Source organism: Balaenoptera acutorostrata, chromosome 8 (genome assembly GCF_949987535.1).
Source record: "Balaenoptera acutorostrata chromosome 8, mBalAcu1.1, whole genome shotgun sequence".
NCBI classification, from domain to species: domain Eukaryota; kingdom Metazoa; phylum Chordata; class Mammalia; order Artiodactyla; family Balaenopteridae; genus Balaenoptera; species Balaenoptera acutorostrata.
This window is the reverse complement of record NC_080071.1, coordinates 94,339,613-94,359,112: the sequence shown is the minus strand read 5'-3', so window position 1 is coordinate 94,359,112 and position 19,500 is coordinate 94,339,613. Positions and strand designations below refer to the sequence as shown.

Sequence of the window (19,500 nt, the reverse complement as noted above, 5' to 3'; positions counted from 1 at the left end):
TCTGTCAGCTGGGCATTGGACGCGTCTGGGTGACTCCAGGCCTGACACCTGCCTCCAGCGTCTCCCTGGACTTCCCTTCACACGGAGGGAGCGATTCCTAAAGGGAAGGCAGGGCCCTGCCCCCCGGGGCCCCTCACCTGCCGCAGGGCCTCCCGCGCCTGCGCTCCAGGGGGGCGACCTTCTCCTCTAGCAGCGCCCCCTCTGGGCCAGGCCCTGCCTGTGCCTCCTGCTCTCGTCCAGGGCCTGGTGCCGCGTGTCCAGGTGCTTCTGGGGGAGGGAGGCACAGGCCGTCTGGAAGCACGGCCGGGGGTGTGCTCCAGGTGAGGCTGTGGCACCTGGCGTCTGCCCAGACCACGTGCAGTGGCTGGGAAGTAAAGAAGCAAGAACAGGTTGAGTGCCGTGTGCAGGGATCGGGCAGTTTCCGATGTAACCACGGGCTGGGTGGGAGGGGTCCTAGAAGCAGGCCTTGTTGGCCAGGCGGCCTGGGCAAAGGCGGGTTCTCCGCTGTGGTCAGAGTGGCTCAGAAGACACATCCATTTTCCCTGCCCTGCTCCCAGCCCTTGGAAGAAAGACGGCGACAGTCCTCCCAAGTCCGCCCAAGCTCCCGGGGCGGGTGGGGCTCAGCCCCCACGCCCTCCACCTGCAGTCTTCTTCCTCTGTGCCCACCTCGTACCCCCGTGACTCAGGCCTCCCCACCCCTGCTGCCCGAGCCCGGAGTGCTGGCCGCCGCCTTCCTGGCCTCGCAGCCCAGCCGCCACCCTGCCCCCCGCTGCGCGGCCCCCTCCCTGTCACCCCTCCTCTCTGAGCCTTCACGAGGACGGCGCCTGTGGTGTCCCCGGGCTGGAGCCGGCGCGCAGTGGGGCCTGGGGACCCTCGGGAGCGCACGGATGCCGTCCTGCCCGCGAGTGTCTGGTGGGGAGGAGGTGGTGGTGACTTTTGGTACAGAAGACTCTGGAAAATCAGGAGCCGCGTCCACCCCACTGCGGGGGCTGAGCGGGGGTGCGGAGGTGAGGGGCGGAGGAAGGCAAGTTGGGGGCCCCGGGATTGTCCACACGGAGCCTGCGGCGGCTTGGGCTCAAGGGGCCAAGAAGTGGAAGAACGTGCCACGGGGTGGGGAGGTAGCCTGAGGGCCGCGTGGCGGGTGAGAAGCAGGCAGTGCCCCGAGGGCTCCCAGGCTTGGACTGCGCGCGGGGTGTCCGGAGCCCACTTGCTGGGATGGGAAGGCGGGTGCGGGAGCACGTTGAGGGGTCTCCCGGGGGTCACTGCGCCGGGGGCAGTGTCAAAGGACCAAGTGGCTATGGAGGCCCTGGCACCGAGAAGGCCGGGGGTGGGGGGAGGAGGGGGAGAGAAGGGGTCCAGGCCAAGTGGACTTCAGAGCAGAGAGAAGAGGAGGCGAGGCCCAGGGAGGACCAGAGAGCTGGCGGAGATCGGAGGGAGAGGTCGGGCCCCTGTGCGGAAAGTGCCAGGGGCTCGGGTAGACATGGACCCAAAAAGCACCGTTTGGAAGGGACCAGAGTTGCTGGTGACCTCTGTGTCTATGTGTGTGCCGGGAGGTTGCGGTGCTGGCGGTTTGGGGAGAGGGGGAGGGGCAGCCCTTCCAGAAACCTGGCTGGGGGAGGGGAGATGGGGCCAGCAGAGAGAGGAGGGGGTGTGGGTTGTGGCGGGCAAGAGGCGCTTGTTTAGGAAGAGGGAGACTGGGTCTAGAGCCAGAGCGGGAACGCCTGAAGGCACAGGGACCCCTGAGGACCCACCCAGGCTCAGCCCTCAAGTTTCGGGTCTCGGCCAGCAAACACGTGTCATTCACAAGGACCCAGCAGGTGTGTCCCGGGAGCCGTGTGTCTACGGGGGCTTTGCATCCATCTCCCACTCCGTTTTCACTAAACACAAGAGGAGGACTGGCTCAGAGGAGAAGGGGGCGCAACCCCGTCCCAGGCTGGGTGAGGGCGGGACAGGTGCGGTGACCCTGTAGGAACTTTTTTTGGTCTGTCAGTTTAGAAAGTTAAAGGAAAGGAAGGAGGGCAATGCTTGTACCTAAAATTGAGGTTTCACCCTTCTTTACAATTTTGGAAATTACAGTTTTCTGTTTGTACACATTTTGCAGTAGAACAGCAGAAGTTTCCTTCAAATATGGCTTAAATATTTCATGGTATTTTAAAGAGGCTCCAAACCACTCATGTGAAGCATTACGCTCCTCTTGTAGTGACTCAGCGTTTATGGAATTCAAATGAACCATAATAATTGAACGGGGCACCCTTTATGAACATCTCCCTTTGCCCCACTGAGTCAGTCTCATTGCTGGCTTGCTTTGGTTCTGAGCCCTGACCCTGAATGGGGGGCGGCTGGCCGCGCACGCGTCACAAGCCTGCGCTCAGCGCGGGGGTTCAGCTGCAGGAGCGCAGGAGGCTTGACCGCCGGCTCCTGCGGTTCCACCCCGGGCCTGGGGAAGGAGGCAGGGCTCGGCGCGTGCCCTTGGACCAGCCCCCAGCCTTGGTTTCCCCCTCCGCGGAAGGGTGTGATGCGATCTCACAGCGTTTCCGTCGGGAGCAAGAGAAGGACGGGAGAAGAACTGTGAGGGCCGCCCCTCCCCCCCACCCCCCGTATGGGGGCTGCTGTAAAATGGGGGTCTGTAGAGGTTGGAAATGCCTCAGGCACTAGCACAGCAGGCAGAGGTAACGTTCCACATCCTGCCTGTTGCACAAGAGCAGAGCCTGCCGCCGACCCCAGCGCATCCTTCGGAGTTCAGGTCCTCAGCCTTTTCATCCACTGGCGACAACGGATGGATTTGTTCATCGGCTGGCAAGTGTCCAGTGTGGGTGAGCGCTGGGCAGCAGTGCACAGCCACCTGGCCCTGCCCTCTGGGAGCCTCGCGAGCCCTCTGGCCGGTCACAGGACAGAACTAGCCCTGGGAAGTGCTCAAATATAAGGGGACCCAAGCCCCTTACTTTACACAGTGGGCCTCAGTGGCCCAGACAGGAGGCTGGGATCTGGTGCCGGTTAGGGATAGCTGGAAACTTCTGGACTCTGCCCTGTCCTGCTTGCCTCTTTGTCCACCCTTGTGCCAACCCCTGCTGCTTTGACCATGCCACTGTTACAGTCAGTTTTACTATACTATTTCAAAGTTTTCTTAGAAAATCTCAAACATCTATTCTTCCCTGTAAACTTTGCAATCAGCTTGTCCAGTTTCCCTCCAAACATACCACAAACAAATAGACAAAACCGAACCAAGAAAGCAAACAACCGACAACCAAGAAACAACCGACAAACCAGGAACATAAGCAAAGATCCATCCAGAAGCTGATCAAAAGATTATAACTGCCCCAAAGCCAGCACCCTCTCCAGTAAGACGAGACACAGCAACAAGAAGAGGCACAAACGTTTAGTTATTCTTCTAAATAACCTTTGAATTAAAGAAGAAATTAAAATGGAAACTCCTAGAAAATTGGTAAGAAAGGAAAATAATTCATATTAAAGACCTTTGGGGGGGCTTCCCTGATGGTGCAGTGGTTAAGAATCCACTTGCCAATGCAGGGGACACGGGTTCGAGCCCTGGTCTGGGAAGATCCCACATGCTGTGGAGCAACTAAGCCTGTGCACCACAACTACTGAGCCTGCGTTCTAGAGCCCGTGAGCCACAACTACTGAGCCCACCTGCCACAACTACTGAAGCCCACGCACCAAGAGCCTGTGCTCTGCAACAAGAGAAGCCACCACAGTGAGAAGCCTGCACACCGTAACAAAGAGTAGCCTGCGCTTGCCGCAACTAGAGAAAAGCCCAAGCGCAGCAACGAAGACCCAACGCAGCCAAAAATAAAACAACAACAACAACAGCAAAAACCTATGGGGGCACATACGAAACCACAATGAGGGAAAACACAATAACATTGAATGCTTTTACTATTGAAAGAGTAAGCCCAAACATAAATACATCACTTATGCAATTGAAGAAATCAGAAATATTACAACAACAAAAACGAGTATGTTAATAGGGATAAAAGCTGAAACGAATAAACTAGATGAAAAGGAGAAAAGAGATAAAAGTTGATTCTCTGAAAAGACCAATAAAACAGATGAACTGTTGGCAAATTAAAGAGAGACAAATAAAAATCTCCAACATCAGGGACCGAAACAGATCTAACTATAGATATAAATAAGATCTAACTACAGGTGTAAAAATAAAAAATGGCTACCAAATATAAGAGCGAGTTCCTGGCAATGCATTTAAACATATGAGATGGGTGACTTCCAAATGTCAAAAACTGACTCCAGAGGAGATAGAAAAACTCAAACAGACAGCGAGGGAAAAGCTGGGAGAGGGAATGAAAATGTATTACTTAAGATGACAGGAGGGGCAGAGCATTTGCAGGTAAGTTCAATGTAACCTTTCAAGAAAGCTTAACTCTGAGGCTATTTAGATGATCCCAGGTAGTAGAGAGATGGAAAGCTCACCAATTCCTTTTATGAAGATGAAATACTCAACACACACAAAAATCTGACAAGTACGGTGCCCTAAAGGAACACAGACATTCTTGAGCAAGTATCAGGAATGCACTCCGGCCACAGCGCGCCCAGGAGGCCGAGCGGCTCCCCACTTCGCTTCTAGAACCTGGACTGAAGCTGGATTTGGGCCCTGGGGGTGAACTCTCTGGAGAGGAGGGGAGGGTGTGCGAGGGAGTGTGAGGTGCTGGTGGACGCGGTGAGCCCCTCTGAGCCATCGAGGCTGTGACCTGGCGCTGGTCCGAGGACAGCCTCGGGCGGTCTCTCCCGGTGGGCGGGCGCCAGGCCCCCCGCCGCGCCTCCCGCTGGCTCAGGCCCCGCCAGCTGCCTGCAGGCCCCCCGGGGGCTGTGTTCGCGCGTGTCCTAACCTTGGGGCTCAGTTCTGCATTGTTGATCTATTGAATTCCCAGGGTAGCCCTGGAAACAGGGAGGGATTTGCTCTCAAACAAGAATCTTACTGTTTGCATAGCACAGCCTACCATTTAATTAGAAAAATATGTTTTTAATTAACTTTCTCTTGACAAACACATTGGCTTATGTGAAACGAGGGGAAAATCCAGTCCATGAGAGTGAAAGATGTTGTCAAATGCAAGCCTCGCTCTAGCTCACGCTGGCCGCCTGGCAACCTGGCCTGGACATGGTGCAGGCAGTGGGCAGCAGGCAGCATGGCCACGTACCCTGAGCCCACAGGCAGCTGGAAACGCTGCAGCCTGGGTTGGCTGTGAGTGGAGAGTGCCCGGGGCCTCCGGTGACTGCGGTGTGTCTGAACCCCCTCCCGGGCGCCCACCGCGATGACCAACAGGTTACAAAAATTGGGAAAGACTTTCCTTAGCTGGAGACCAGGGACTTGGAGGGTTCCCGAAAGATGGAGAGCACATGGAGCCAGCTGGCCTAAAAATAGGATAAGTGAGAATTGCCAGAATTCTTAGAAAAATTGGACAAACGATGGATAGATTTTAGCACACACACTTTGCTAAAAACTCGATCAAGCAGAAAAATGAACAGGGGTAGAGAATACGTGAACAACATCCAGCAGAGCCGTCTGCGCCCCGTGTGGAGACCCCACGTGGGAACCTCAGAGGCCGGGGCTGGAGGGGGCAGCGGGGGTGTGGAGGGGAGGCCCCCAGGGACGAGGGTCACTGTGGGTGAGGCACCAGGAAGGCCCCCACTCCCCTGGCAGGCAAGTGCCGGGGGGTGGGGGGGGGGAGCCTGGGGACACCCCCGCAGCTCTGCCCTGAGGTCGGGGCCCTCACCCTCCCTATTCCTGGAACAGAAAGTTCTGGTGGGGACTCAGTGCTGTCTCTGCCGTTGCTCCCCACGTCTCCCCTTGGACTCTTCCTCTCTGCCTCTCCTTGGGGCTTGAAACATCTGGCCAGAGACGCGTGAAGCCCCTGATGGGTTCCTCTGCACCCCCAACTCGGAATAAGACCAGACCCCCTTCTCAAAAGGAGGAAAAAGAATCACTACGTGAGTCGCACGCGGTCAACTGTGATTCAGGAGAGCAGTCGGTCCACGGAATCTGATCTGAGGGTCTCGAATCAAAAAGAGAACAGAGTTATTGCAAGAAAGGGGAATCGTGTCAGAAAACGGTAACTGATGTTCTCGAGAAGGTGAGCCCAGGGGGAGCCAGGGAGTGAACCATCCGCGGTGCAAACACCAGCGCCAGCCGGGGCCGTGGGGCGGCAGGGAGAGCAGGCAGGGCAGCTAAGCCCACGGAGACCCTAAGTCCTCCCAGCCTTGGTGGGAGACGTGAAGAGAAGGTGAAGTTAGAGGTTAGCGAGGAGGGCAGGGCCCAGAGCGCAGGGTGGGCGGCTGAGGGCTGCAGGGGATGGGGGGAGGGAAGGGAGGGCAGGGCCCAGAGTGCAGGGTGGGCGGCTGAGGACTGCAGGGAGTAGGGGGAGGGGAAGAGCCTGTTTCGAAGTGGAGAGAACCTGTATAAACCAAAGGTAGATTTGATCCTGCACGCGGAGCGGGCTCCCCACGCGCAGGCCGAACATTTCTAAGATTGACGGGCCCTCTGGCTCCTACTCCGGAAGGAACACCTCCAATAACCTAAAACACCCTCACGTTTCTTGACACCGTCTGACACTGAGGTCAGAGGACAAACAACGCGCCTGGAATCTAAGGAAAAACAGGCCCCGCTCAGAAGAGGTGGGACGTGAGCCTGACTCAGGGAGCCATCTGTGCTCACGAAGAGCTCAGCTGACGTGTTTAACAGAACCCAACTGCGAAGGGCAGCGTTCCGAGATGGCCCGTGACCTTCGGCCGGTGTTGTCCCACGCGTACGTGAGGTTACTGGCGAAGGGATCTGCAGCTGTAATTAAGGCTCTGCCCATTGGCTCCGAGTTCACCCAAGGGGAGGGTACCCAGGTGGGTGGGCCTAGTCCATTACAGGGCCACAGGCCGGCGGGGCGGCAAGCGTGGTGGGGGGCGGGGGGGGCAGCCTATGAGAAGGCATCCGGAAGACAGCTGGGAAACGGGACCTAGTCCCGCGGCTGCGCGGGGATGCTTCCCGGAGCCTCAGGAGGGTGGACCCAGCCTCCCAAGTGTGGGAGCCCGGAGGGATCCCAGCCCCGCAGGCAGGCAGGCAGGCCAGCGGGACTTCTGGCCAAGGACAGGGGCCTCACACGTGGAGTGAAGTCAGCCGTCCATGGTGACTCGCAGCTGGGCCGTCAGAAAGGAGGATGCCGGCGGGGGCTGCTGTGAGCATAACGGCAGACGCGGGCAGGGCGTGGGGTGGGGTTCAGACTCAGGGGCCAGCTCTTCAGGGACCCCGCCTGGGCGCTGAGGAGCAAGAAGGGGCTGGGGCAGGTCTGGAGGAGGGGAGCCCTCAGAACAGAGCAGAGCCAGGGCACAGGTGCAGAACCCCTGCTGCTGGGGGTGGCCGTGGGAGGTCCCTGAGCTCAGGTGACACACACATTCTCTTCACACTTAACACGGAATATTAGGGGAAAACGCTTCAATTGTGGTAACACTCCCCCTCCCCCGAGCGGTGACCAAGAGACGGGACAAGGGATGACACCAGGATGCAGACACTGAAGGGAAGGGGCGGGCAGATGACCCCACAGTGAAAGGACAAAAAGGAAGTCGTGAGGAGTCGTTAAAGGGGCCGGTGTCTCATCAGCGATGGAAGAAAAGCAGAGCATAAGTTATCACAAAACTTGTAAGTGGGGCAAATTCTCCTGCGAAAGGGAAAGACTCTAAGGTAGAATTGTAACCAAAGCCAGGCTGATGAAACGATGGCCGAAAACCTACAGAGCGAAGTGCAGAGGCCAGGGGTCAGGAGACAGTGGGGGCGCTGCCAGCGTTGGGCAGAGTAGAATTCAAGACAAATAGCACGGAGCAGGGCACAGAGGCCTCCAGACCAGTAAGCAAACGTTAGAGAGAGCGTGTCAGAGAGATCTAGAAATTACAGACCCTTAGAGATAAAAGGAGACATTGCCCAAAAAAATTGTCTTGGGAAAATTCCACACATGATTCTTAGCTTCGATAAATCCAGGAGACAGAATCAAGGTGGAATATTTGAATGATGTAAAGGTTGGTTTAACAGGTATATTTCAAAACGTGTAACCTGCAAACAGGAAACACTATTTTCAAATGCGCGTGGAACAGATACATGTGGACATACGTGTAAAATGGAACACAGCCTGGCCCCGCCTCCCCTGCTTCCTCAGACCCCACACTTCCTGGGCATCTTGCAAGCCCCCAGCCAGGCACCTGGGCCCTGGGACTGAGCCCTGCGAGCCTCTCCCCAGCAGCCGCAGCCACTGGGGCCTTTGGAACAGAAATCCCCTCTCAGCTCACAAATGTTTTCCATGCTGAGCTCCTTCTCTGCTCTCTGCCCATCGCCTGCAGGAGGCCCCTCTTCAGAGGCTCCTGGCCTAGTGGGCACCTGGGACCCAGGCCCCTGCCACCAGGCTCCAGGCCGAGCCCCGCACGGAGCAAGTCAGCGCAGGCTTGGCGTCCGCACCTGCCCTCTGAGGGGAGGCCTGCCTGCCGGCTGCCCCTGGGGCCCTACAGGCCTCGCCCGGCTCACTGCTGTGCTGACCTGCAAGGCCGTCTCTCCCGGTCCCTCCTCGCAAGGCACTGGGAGGGGGGGGCCTGGACCCGAGCCCGTTTCCTCCTCAGCCCCTCCACTCTGCTGTCTCCGTCAGCCTCGTCTTTTCAGCATGGGGCCGGGGGGCCCGATTCCCTGACACCTGGGGGTGGCCGCCTCTGGGGCCTGTACCCCCTGAGCCAGGTGCGCTGTTCTTGGCGCTCTGATGTCCTCAAGGAGCCGCAGAGGCCCAGACCTGGCTGAGCCCCGGCCCTGTCCTGCCGAGGGATCTTAGCACAGCCCAGGGTTCCTTGGACTTGTGGGCCTGGGTGGGGTGCAGTGAGGGGGGTCCGGGCCAGCCCCCGTCCGCCCAGGCCTGGCCCCCACCCCAGGCCCAGATCCTCACCGGAAGACTTCACCCCGGTGGCCGCCTTCACACCCCAAAGGCCAGCACGTGGCGTGTTTACCCACCTCCACCCTGTGCAACCTGCTTCCACGTCTGAGTGTCATAGAAGAAAATGCGGTCCCGCGGCGGCATAACTGTGACCCCACATATCTGGAGAGCTCCAAGGCTAGGCCAGTGCCACCCTATGCCTACTGCCAAAAGCACGGACCTGGGAGGCTGGGGGTCTGCCCCCGACTCGGCCCCTCGCTGACTGTGCCACTGGGGCCAAGTCGCTCCCTGCTCAGGACTCAGTGTCTGCAAATCTGTAAAATAAGGGCTGGGACCACTGCAAAGACGGCTCCGCCAGGGTGGCCCTGACGAGCTCTGTGGGGGCCCGATGCCCGGGGGCCGCCTGCCCCAGCCCAGCGCAGCCAGTGCCGCTGCCCACGGGGACCTGGAACCCGCCCTCCCCCAGAAGCCCTCCTCCCCACCCCGCCCCCTGCCCCGGGGTGTGTGGCGCCCCCACCTGGAGCCTCCGCCCCTCCGCGCCTGCCAGGTGCTCCAGCCTCGGGGACGCCTCCTCCTGCAGGGCCCGCGCGGCCTGTGCGCTGCTCAGCTCACCCTCCGCCTGGCGCCGGCCTGTGGGGCAAGCGGGGCAGCTCGCCTGGCTCCCAAGGTCTGTGGGGCTGCCTCCCGGGGACGGCCCCTCCCATTGCACAGGCTGGGAAACTGAGGCTCGGTGAGTTTAAGTGACCGGCACCTAGAGGGTAGGGGCCGGAGAGGCCCCGCTCTGAAAATCCCCTGCCCTTCCCGTCCTGCCTCAAAGCTCAGGGTCCCCGGGGGCAGGTCTGGGGTGCCAGCTCCCTCTGCCTGGACTCCAGGCCCCTCCCCACCCTCCCTTCTCTCCTGCTGGCTCTGCTCCCGGACGTCCCTCCCTTGGACTCCGTGCCAGGCCCGGGCCTGCCCCCTGGGCAGACCCAGGAGTGGGGGAAGGGGGACAGAAAGGAGGTGGGGTGACCAGCAGGGCAGGGGGCCTCCCTCTGAGGAGCTGACGTGGGAAGAGGGCTCCGGGCGGCGGGCACAGCCCGTGCAGATGCCCAGAGGTGGGACTGCAGGAGGCCGGCGTGGCGGAGGACCTGGGGGCCAGGTCGGGGAGGGCCTTGGAGGCCTCTGGACTTTACTGCCTTGTGATGGGGAAGCCACGGGTGAGAAAGACCCACCAGCTGCCAGGTGCTGGGGCACCTCGGGGTGGGGGGGCACGCTGGTTCCGGGGTCTGGCCCCGTGGCCCGAGCCCGAGCAGCTCCCGGGACGGACCCCCGCGGTGCCAGGAGGTGGGCTCTGGGGACCCTTGCAGTGGTGCCCAGGGCAGGGTGGGGAAGGGCGGCCACCTTCCTCTGCCTCGGCCAGCGCCCTCTGCAGCTGCCCCGCGTGGCTCTGGGCTCGGGCGCGCTCGCTCTCGGCCTCGCTCAGCTGGCTGCTCAGGCTCCCCACCTGGCAGCGCCAGGCATCCTGGGCGGGAGAACCAAGGTCAGGGGGCAGCTGGTGGGCGTGGGCGGGTGGAGGGCCAAGTACCGGGCTAGAGGGTCGGGTGGGGCAGCTCATGGCTGCTCGGGTGGGAGAGGGCGGTGGGCGGCTGGGCTGGCCTGCAGGTGCGGGGCGGGGGGCACCGAGGGCCGGAGTGGCGGCTGGGCTCCCGTGTCCAGCTGTGCGGGGCGGACACAGAGCGGGGCAGCAGGGCCTGCAGGGGCACAGGAGCCGGCCCGTAGGTGGGGTCAGGGTGACCTGCAGGGACGGCCCCCCGCCAGGATCTGGGCCTGTGTGGGGCTGGAGCCCATCCCCGGGGCTGGCACTGGTCGGGCGGGGCCGGGTGGGGCGGTGGAAGGTGAACAGGTGTCCGTGGAGGACCCCGGGCCAGGGCCCGGTCACTGTCAGTCTGTCTTTTCCCACCCTCGCCCCTTCGAGTCTGGCGAATCTGGCGGGGGCAGCTCATGCACTGCCCTGAGGGATCCCCGGGGCAGCAGGGTGGGGTCACTGGGGCACTCTAGGGGGGACCTGGCCAGCCCCTGGGTTGGTTCTTCAGAGGATGGGCACTGCTGCCTGATCTGAGGACGGAAGGCAGCCTTGGACAATGGGGCAGCTGGGTTTCGAGGGATGCTGGTATTTATTGGCTTTTATCCCTCAGGGTCCTGCCAGGGTCTCAGTGGATTCAGGACGGACAGACAGAAGGACAGCAGACCGAGTGAGCGGCTCCTCGCCGTCTCCTGCAGCCTCCAGGACGGGTCCTCCGCGCCCCCCTTACCCGCTCCCGCTGGGCATCCCGCAGCTTCTGCGCCAAGTCCCTCAGGGCGTCCCTCACCAAGGCCACGGCCCCCTCTGTGCTGCGGTCTCCCGGGGCAGGCGAGGGCCATCGGAGCGGCGAGCGGGACCGGCCGGGGGCGCTGGCACTCTGCTGCCCAGGGTAACCCTGGGTGCCCTCTGAGCCTGCAGAACAGTGACGACTGAGAGAGCGTGGTGGGGATGCGGTGACAGACACGCAGGTGCCCTGTCCCCCTTTCTCTCTGCCGTCCCCAGCCGTGGGGAGCTTGGGGGGGGCACAGGGTTCAGGCCCCTGCTTCTCTCCTGCTGGATCTGCTCCCAGGCACCACTCCTTTGGATTCCTAACCCTAACCCTAACCCCAAGGTCATGAGCCCTTCGGGGGTGTGTGTGACTGCCCCAGGAGGGTGACACAGCTGGGACAGGAGCCTGCCTGAAGCCACGGAGGACACTGACCTTTGGTGGGGGAGCTGGGCCGCTCGGGGGAGGCCATGGGGCTCTGTCCCTGGAGCCCCAGGCCCAGGCAGAGCGTGGACCACAGCCGGCCCAGCTGGGCCTCCACCTCCCGCCTGGCGCCCTCGGCCTGGGCCAGCTCCTGCTCCAGGCTGCCGACCCGGCGGCAGGCCCTGTCCAGGCGAGCCTGGAGGCCATCGGCCGTGCCGCTGGCCTGCTGCAGCTTCCTGGTGACGCCGTGCAGCTTGGCCCGGAGGGTCCGCTCGGCGCCCTGGCTCTCGCAGAGGCCCTCCTCCAGCTGTTTCTCCCGGGCCTCGGCCCTGGCTTCCACCTCCGCCAGCGTCTGCTGCAGCCTCAGGACCTGTGGGAGGGACTCGGGGGCTCCAGACCCACCTGCCCTCTGAAGACTCCCCAGCCCTCTTGGCCTTACCCCCTCCTCGGCATGTCACAGCTAGGGGGCCCTGGACCTCCTTCCCACCCCCTGTCTGACTATGGGGACACCTGAGCCCAGGTGGGGAGGGACACCCCAGAACCATGGAGCAGGTCCTGGCAGGCAGCAGAGCCCACTGGCAGCCACACGACCCTGGCCAGACGGGGCGGTGGTCCCAGGCTGTCCCCTCCTTGGCCTGCGTGGGGCCAGCCCCAGGCAGACCCTGCTCGCGGCCTGACTTGTGCCCCCGTCCCCTGGGATGGTTCCTCTGTGGACTCAGGCAAGGTGTCCTCTGAATACTCATGAGTGAACGGGGGATAAACGGAGATGCCACAGCCCCTCAGGAAGTGCCCAGGCTCGGGGGGAGACAGCCAGTCCCCCAGCTTGCGGCCCCGCGCCTGCCAGACGGGAAGCCCTGGGTGCTGCTGGGCTCCTACCTCCCTCTGTGAGCGCTCTCTGGCTGCCTGTGCCTCGGCCGCCAGCCTCTGCAGCTCCAGCGCCTCCTGCTGGCTCTGCTGCTGCTGCTGTGCGCCCTGTGCACCCCGGACCTGCATGCGGTGCAGCTCCTGGCTCTTCCTCTGGTTCTCGGCCTCCAGTGACATCACCTGGGTGTGTGGGGTCTACACTGATGGCGTCGCCTGGGCCTCTGTGCCAGGAGGGCAGGGGGGGCTGGGGGGGGCCTCCCTCCCGGGCAGCAGACTGCACTTGGGGAGGCTAAGGCCATGTCCAGTTCCAGCCTGGGGTCTGTGCCGTGCTCCCCGCAAGACCAGGCCCTTGGAGCTGACTCTCTCGGCCACTCCACACCCTCTCCCGGTGTCTCGTCTCTGGGGCCAGGACACTCTGTGGAGCCCAGAGACGTGAAAAATGCTGGTGCAGAGCCCACTCGAGCGACGAAGGGTGCCTGTGCCCGTCCCTACTCTAGACAGTTCACCAACCAATTTGTCTGCAGAAGTCTGGCAAAACTGGGTGTGCACACTTTGAAGCGCGGTCTAGAGCCCTCCTGGGTGGGCTTGAGACCAAGGTGGTCAGTGTTAAGTGGCTGTGACCTCGGACGCCAAGGCTAAAGGATGAAGCAGTACCCATCTGTTCACCCTGAGCCCTGAGGCGGCCGTGACGGGAAGAACCCAGGCCACTCGGGGCCACGGGAGCTGCCCACCCCGTCCCCCCGACAGCCAGCATCAGCCACCGGACGCCTGAGAAGACGTGCTGGGAGAGCCCCACCGTCGGTCCCTCTGTGGAGTGGCGCCTCCTCGGCGTGCGCCTCGTGGGGCAGAGCCAAGCCGTCCCCTCCGCGTGGCGCCCTGGCTGAACTGCTGGTCCTCAGGGTCCATGGGCGTCCGAATGATTGTTTTAAGCCAGTAGGTTTGGGGCTTGTCCTTGTGCCCCACAGGCAGACCCGACCCAGACCCCGTGAGTCTGAGCAGGGCCCTTCTGCTGTGGGTCCAAGTCTGGGGAGGCGGGGGGCGCTCCCGGAGGGGTGTGGGCTCCAGGGCGGCCCCTCACCTGTCTGCGTAGCTCCTGGAGCTGCCGGTGGGCGTCTGCCCGTGCCTGCTCTGCCCCCTGCAGAAGGGCCCGCAGCCTGCCGGCCTCCTTCTGGGCCGCTGCCCGGGCCTCCTCCAGCACCAGCACCTTCCGTTCTCTCTCCTCCTTGGAGCGCTGAAAGCTGAGCAGAGGGTCACAACCTTGGGCCGGGGAGCTCCCTGGGGGCTCCGGCATCCCCCGAGGTGACGGTCCTGGCCACCTGGCAGGCCGCCCGCCTCACTCCAGCCAGACACTCCCCACATCCGATTCGAGTGTCCCGAAGCCCAGCCTCCTGGGGCACGCCTCTGTCTGGGTCCGACTGCCCAGCTGGCCGGGCCCCTCGCCGTGTCTCAGCCCCTCTCCCCACACCCTCCCTCTAGCCACGCTCCCAGAGGCCCAGCGTCCAGCATCCGCCGGCACCTCCGCCGCTCCCCGGGGAGGGCCGCAGCTCCGGCCAGGCCGTCCTGCCTCTGGTGGGCATCCCGGAGCCACTGACCAGGTCCTCGGCCTCCCTCTGCTCCCCGGCCCTGGGCCGTCTCCTTCTGGCCACTTGGGGCCTGTCTTGCCTGATGAACGGAACTTCCTGAGGGTGAGGACAGGCCTGGCGGCGTCCCAGCCTCCCCCTCCTGGGCCAGCACCGTAGACCCTTTGGATGGGCAGCTGGCACCCTGGGTCCGCTTGGTGTGTCCGCTTCACCATCACCCGGCCCAGCTCAATAGGACCGGGGCTGCTCGGTGGGGCGGCTGCCCTACCTGGCCTTCTCCTGCTCGACTCTGCGGATGGTGGCCCGCAGCTCGGTGTTGGAATCCCGCAGCATGTCCTTCTCTCGGGCCTCGTCCTCCAGCGCCCGGCGGGCGTCCCGGGCCTCCCTGTGCAGCCCCTCCCGGCTCTCCTCGCTGCCCTGCAGCTCCCGGCGCAGGGCGGCCAGCCCTTCCTGGGCCTCGTGCAGCTGTGCCCGCAGCCTCTCGGCCTGGGGAGGAGTGTGCGGCTCTAGGGACCAGCTGGGGGCTACGGGCCAGGGTCAGCTGTGGCCTCTGGCTCTGCTCTGGCAGCGCCAGTGCCCCCCACCCACCCCGGCCCCGGGTCGTCAAGTGCTCGAAGGAGAAGCAGGCAGCCCGGCTTTGCCCACGCCGCTGAGGCTGCAGGACGGCTCACCGGGGCCCGTCCCAGAGCCCTGGCAGGAGACACCCTGGCCCTTCCTGACCCTGGTGCTACCCTGCGCTCCCTCCCTGGACCCTGGGGACGTTGGTCACCGGTCAGCAGGGCCTGTGTGGGACACAGCTCCGCCCACACCTCGGCACTGTCCCCACCTGTGTCCCTCGGGCGGCTCCTCCCCTTCAGTAAGGGTGTGGTCCCCGGGCCACCACCCACCCTGGTGTGGAGAGCCGCCTCAGCAGCCCCGGCTCCGGAGCCCTGCCCGGCCGCGGGCACGTCCACTGCCTCGGGCCTCGGCTCCCTCTCGGTGAGGGAGGGGGTGGGGAGGCAAGGTCTCTGGGCGACGGCGCCCTCAGCGTCCTCTGGCCGCAGCAGGGCCGCCCGGACCGGGCTGTCGCTGTCACAGGAGCACGGTTCAAGGTGCCCGCCACAGAATCGAGGGCCTCCTAAACCCCAGGGGTGAGGGCAGCAGAGGCCCCAGGGTGGGAAGGCTGTGGAGCCGGTGGGAACCTCAGGGCCCAGCAGCCCGGACCCTGGCCTCAGGCCACTCCGCACCTCTGTGAGCTGACCCGAGGAGGGGGAGAGGCTGCAAGCGTGTCCTCGTCCCCTGCCAGACCTGCTCCGGGCCCAGAGGGGGACTCCCACCGCGCTGGAGCCGGGACCTGTGTCATCCCCTGCTCCGGGGCCCTCCTCACCCCCTGGCTTCCGGGCAGGGCCTGCGGCTCCGTGGTTTTGTGGGGCTGAGAGCCGAGCTGAAGCGTCGGTGGCGGCCAGGGTTCCTAACCGCCCTGGGACACGAGCTGCCTCAGGGCCCCCCCGGGCTCACCCTCTGGTGAGAGGTGCTGGAGGGAGTGCAGACCCCGGGAAGGGGCAGCCCAGCCCGACGCGCGGGCTCTGGGGCTCGGCCGGGATCCCTGGTCTCCCCACCGACCACGGCGCACTCTGGAGAAGGCATGCCCCAGAGGAGGAGGTGGGGGAAGCCGGCAGGGGAAGCCACAGAAACAGAGCCACGTCCAGGCGCTGGTTTGCCGGAGCGAGCCCCACTTTGCTGGCTGTTTCAGCGGGACACTGTCCAGGCCCCTGGCCGGCCTGGCTCCCGCGTCCGCCGGCTGTTATTGTTGTTCTGTTTTTGGGAAAGGCCCCCCTCCGCTCCCCTCCTGCCCCCCACACGTGGGAGCCACAAGTGTGCAGAGCATTTTCCGCCGAGCTCAGCAGAAATCCACCCCAAGGTCAAGGACCAGCGAAAGGGCCTATCCATCATAAAAGAAGCTGTTTTCATTTCCCAGGGCCGAGGAGATGAAAACAAGCAAAACAAACGCGGGGGCGCCCCCCCGCCCCGCCCTCCGCCTCATGAGAACAACCATCCCTTTTACAGGAATTTTACAGCCAAATCTCTTAATGTGATTATAATAATTATTTCTTTACTAGAAATTGTATAAACAGCCTCTTTTGAAATCTCCTGCAGGGAGGTGACCCGAGGGCTCTGCACGGAGGAGGGAAAGCAGGGGAGGGGCTGCTGAGGGGCGCTGGCCTGTGTGTGCGTGTTCACGTGTGTGCATGCATGTGCAAGCACACACGTGTGTATGCACCCAGCATGCGTGAGTGTGTGCTGTGTGCGTCTGCACACACCTATGTGCAGACATGTGTGCCCACGTGTCCGTTCACACACACGTGTGATGCTCATACATGTGTGTACTCTCAGAGCCGCGTGTGCTGCTTGTTGCACAGATGTGGTGTCCATATGTGTTTGCATGTGTGAGTGCTGTGTCCACACATGAGTGCATGTGTGTGCACTGTCACTCTGTGTGTGCACATGTGTGCATGGGGGTGTGGTCTCCATGTGCACAGGAGGTGTATGTGTTGCGTGTGATACACGCACACACACACACACGCACGCGCGTGTGGACCTCAGGCACGGCTGTGAGAGGCCTGGACGTTCCTCCAGTTTAAAGGCTGTGAAAATGTTATGGTTTCCATGGCAACTCTGGGCCAGCCTGGCGCCTGGGAGGGTCCTCTGGGCTCCCTCTCTCTGCCATTGTTCCCCTTGCCCCCCTCACCCGCCTCAGCCTCCCCATCACCCCGTCCCCATTCTGGGGCCCCTCTCGTTTCTGGGGGCGGCCGATCGGGGAACCTGAACTTCCCACGAGGCCTTGCTTTCTCCCTTCACCCACCAACACAAACGTGCCCCCGGTCTCCCCGGCCCCTCCCCCTGCCGCCCCCAGTTTTAAAATCTCATTCTGCTTCCCCGTGTGGTCGCTGACCGGGCCTGACTTCGAAATCTGTTGAAAGGAGACCTTTCTCTTTGGGGGCCAAAGTAAACAGGCTGTCATGTTCAATCACGCTCTCGTCCTCTCCTGGCCCGGCTCGGGGTGCCGGGGGAGGGCCCAGCCCCTCTCCTCACTGCTGGCCGCCCCCCCGCCCGCCTGCCAGCCTTGGCGCCCGGCCCAGGGAGTGCATGAGGTCGCCGGGCCCCGGGGCCCCTCCCCCAGCCCCAATCCCTGTGCCCGCCTGCCCTCCCCCTCCCGGCGTCCCCAAGTCCCGTCAAATCCCCTTCAGAAACACCTCCCCGGCCTGCCTGCGAGCTCTGCCGGCCTGGGCCCAGACCGGCCCCCACCCCGGGACACCTCACGAGGCTCCGGGGGCCCTGCACCGGCCTCTGGGCCCTGGCGGGGCCCGCGCGCGGCTGCCCCTGGACACCCCACTCACTCTGCGTGTCCCCCCCCTCTGCCCAGGGCGGCCTCGCCCCCCAGGGCCTGTTCCGGCGGCGTCCAGGCCTCACGCTGCGTGCGGGCTGCACCCGCTCAGCACCGTCTCGCCCGGGGTCCCCCCACGGCCTGTTGGAAGGGGGGTCCTGCACGCGGGTCCCCTCCTACCCCTCAGGTCACACCTGCCCCGCGGGAGCCCCCCTTCCCGCCCTGCCTCACCTCTCTCCTGGCGCTGCTCCGCTCGGCCGCCATCTCCCGGAGCCTCTCGCCCAGAGCCCTGGCCTCCCTCTGACGGGCCGAGATGGCGTCCCCAAACTGGGCCTGCAGGGCCTTCAGGTCTGCGGTCGTGGCGCTGATGGCGGCCTGGGGGGAGCAGCAAGCCGGCCGCAGCGTCAAGCGCGCCTGGCGGTAGGCTCAGGCCCCCACGGGCAGCCCGCTCGGGCCGCATAAGGTGGGCCTGGGGCTCTGGATGACCACGGCCAATGCCTCGAATGCCGGTTCCTGAGGGTCCCAGCAGTGAGGGGGGCGGGGCAGAGGTCCCGGGGTGGGGGGAGCTTCCCATGGGAAGGGCTGATCTGCCCCCTGAACTTTCAAGCAGGCGGGTGGGTCGGGGAACGCCCCCAGGCTCTAAGTGTGTGAGTACCCGCGACACGCCCGGGAGGGGTCGGGGGCTCTGCCTGCACCCCTTGGGCGTAGGTCGTCCCTATTCGGACACACGGCCACACTCCGAACTTGGACGTCCATTCGGGCGGGACTCAGCTTGGCCTGAATCTGCTTTCCTGTGGCCACAGCGCCCAAGACGCTCCTCTAGAGCTAACCGAGGGGCACCTGGAGCAGCGGGTCCTCTGGGCCACAGGCTTGGCCGTGGCCATGCTCGAACCCCTCCTGCCCATGCACGAAGACACCACCTGCTTACCCTGAGCCCGAGGCCCAGGCCAGCCTCCTGGCCAGGACACACCCCCGCCACCCGGCCCCGGGGTGGTCTGGGCCCCCAGGGGCAGTTTCCTCCGCGGGGCGAGGGACAGAGCTGGCTTTGTGCCCTGGGGAGGCCTGGTGCCCTGCTGCACCCCACTGGGTCTCTGGGAGACCCCCCCCCCACCAGTTTGCAGGCCACTGCCTGAGGGCTCTGGCAGGCTGGGGCTCTATCAGGCCAAGCCTCCTGCCCTCGGGGGTGGAACCTCGCTGGTGCCGCCTCTGTTCCTGGCCCCTGCTGTCCGTATCCACTGAGAAGTGTCACCTTGGACGGCCACGTCTGGCTGTGCCCCCAGGACAGCCCCAGCGAGGCTGCAGTGAGTGCGTGGTGTGGCCAGGGTGGGCTGGGAGTGGAAGGGCTGCCTCCTCGGGGTCATGAACCACAGGGCAAAGCCGGGAGCCCCTCCACCTACAGGGGGCTTGCTCGTAGGTCACCCCACAACTGGTGTTCCTTGGCTGGCATTTCTCCCCACCCTTCCCTCTCAGTGGGTTTTAATTTCCATTTTCCAAGCCGTGGTGGCAAAAGAACCCTTAATGAGCTCCCGGAAGAGCCCAGCTGGCGGGCAGGCCCCCCCCGCCGCCCATCCAGGGGGAGACTCAGAGCCAGCTCTAGGGAAGACTCCCAGAGAGGCCCCTCTGCGAGCCGGGGCCTCTGCTCCCGGGTCTTGGGGTCTTTCCTGGCCCCCTGACCACAGGGTGGGCCGAGAGAGCAGCTAGGGGGAAGGAGGCCCCAGTCCCATGGGGCTCCCACACCACTCGCGGCTGTGCCCATGGAGGGGCCATCTGGCCTCGGGGGTAGGACAGAGCAGGGCGGGGGCTCCAGGGAGCGCGGCTCTTAGGCAACACTTTCCCGGGTGCCAGGAGCTGCCCAGGACTTCTCAGCTAGTGACCCGGGGATCCGGGTCGCTGCATTGGGACGGGGTGAGGAAACACCCTGGCAGCCAACTCCTAATTGCAACACTCTTTCCCCTGCCCAGCGCCCCTCCCCCCACTGTCCGGTAGGTCGGAACAAACTGCCTGGCCTCCCCAGGCCC

The 19,500-nt window shown here is 63.7% G+C and overlaps 1 protein-coding gene across 1 annotated transcript in view; it reads right to left on the bottom strand.

The window, feature by feature from the left end:
• The window catches only part of CROCC2 (ciliary rootlet coiled-coil, rootletin family member 2), a 65,105-nt gene that overhangs the window by 11,123 nt on the left and 34,482 nt on the right, over positions 1–19,500 (bottom strand). Inside the window, 11 exon segments of the mRNA XM_057551368.1 lie at positions 138–195; positions 198–267; positions 9,442–9,554; positions 10,305–10,425; positions 11,216–11,397; positions 11,687–12,044; positions 12,551–12,631; positions 12,662–12,718; positions 13,617–13,776; positions 14,387–14,604; positions 17,714–17,857. Coding sequence (XP_057407351.1) covers positions 138–195; positions 198–267; positions 9,442–9,554; positions 10,305–10,425; positions 11,216–11,397; positions 11,687–12,044; positions 12,551–12,631; positions 12,662–12,718; positions 13,617–13,776; positions 14,387–14,604; positions 17,714–17,857 — 1,562 coding nt within the window.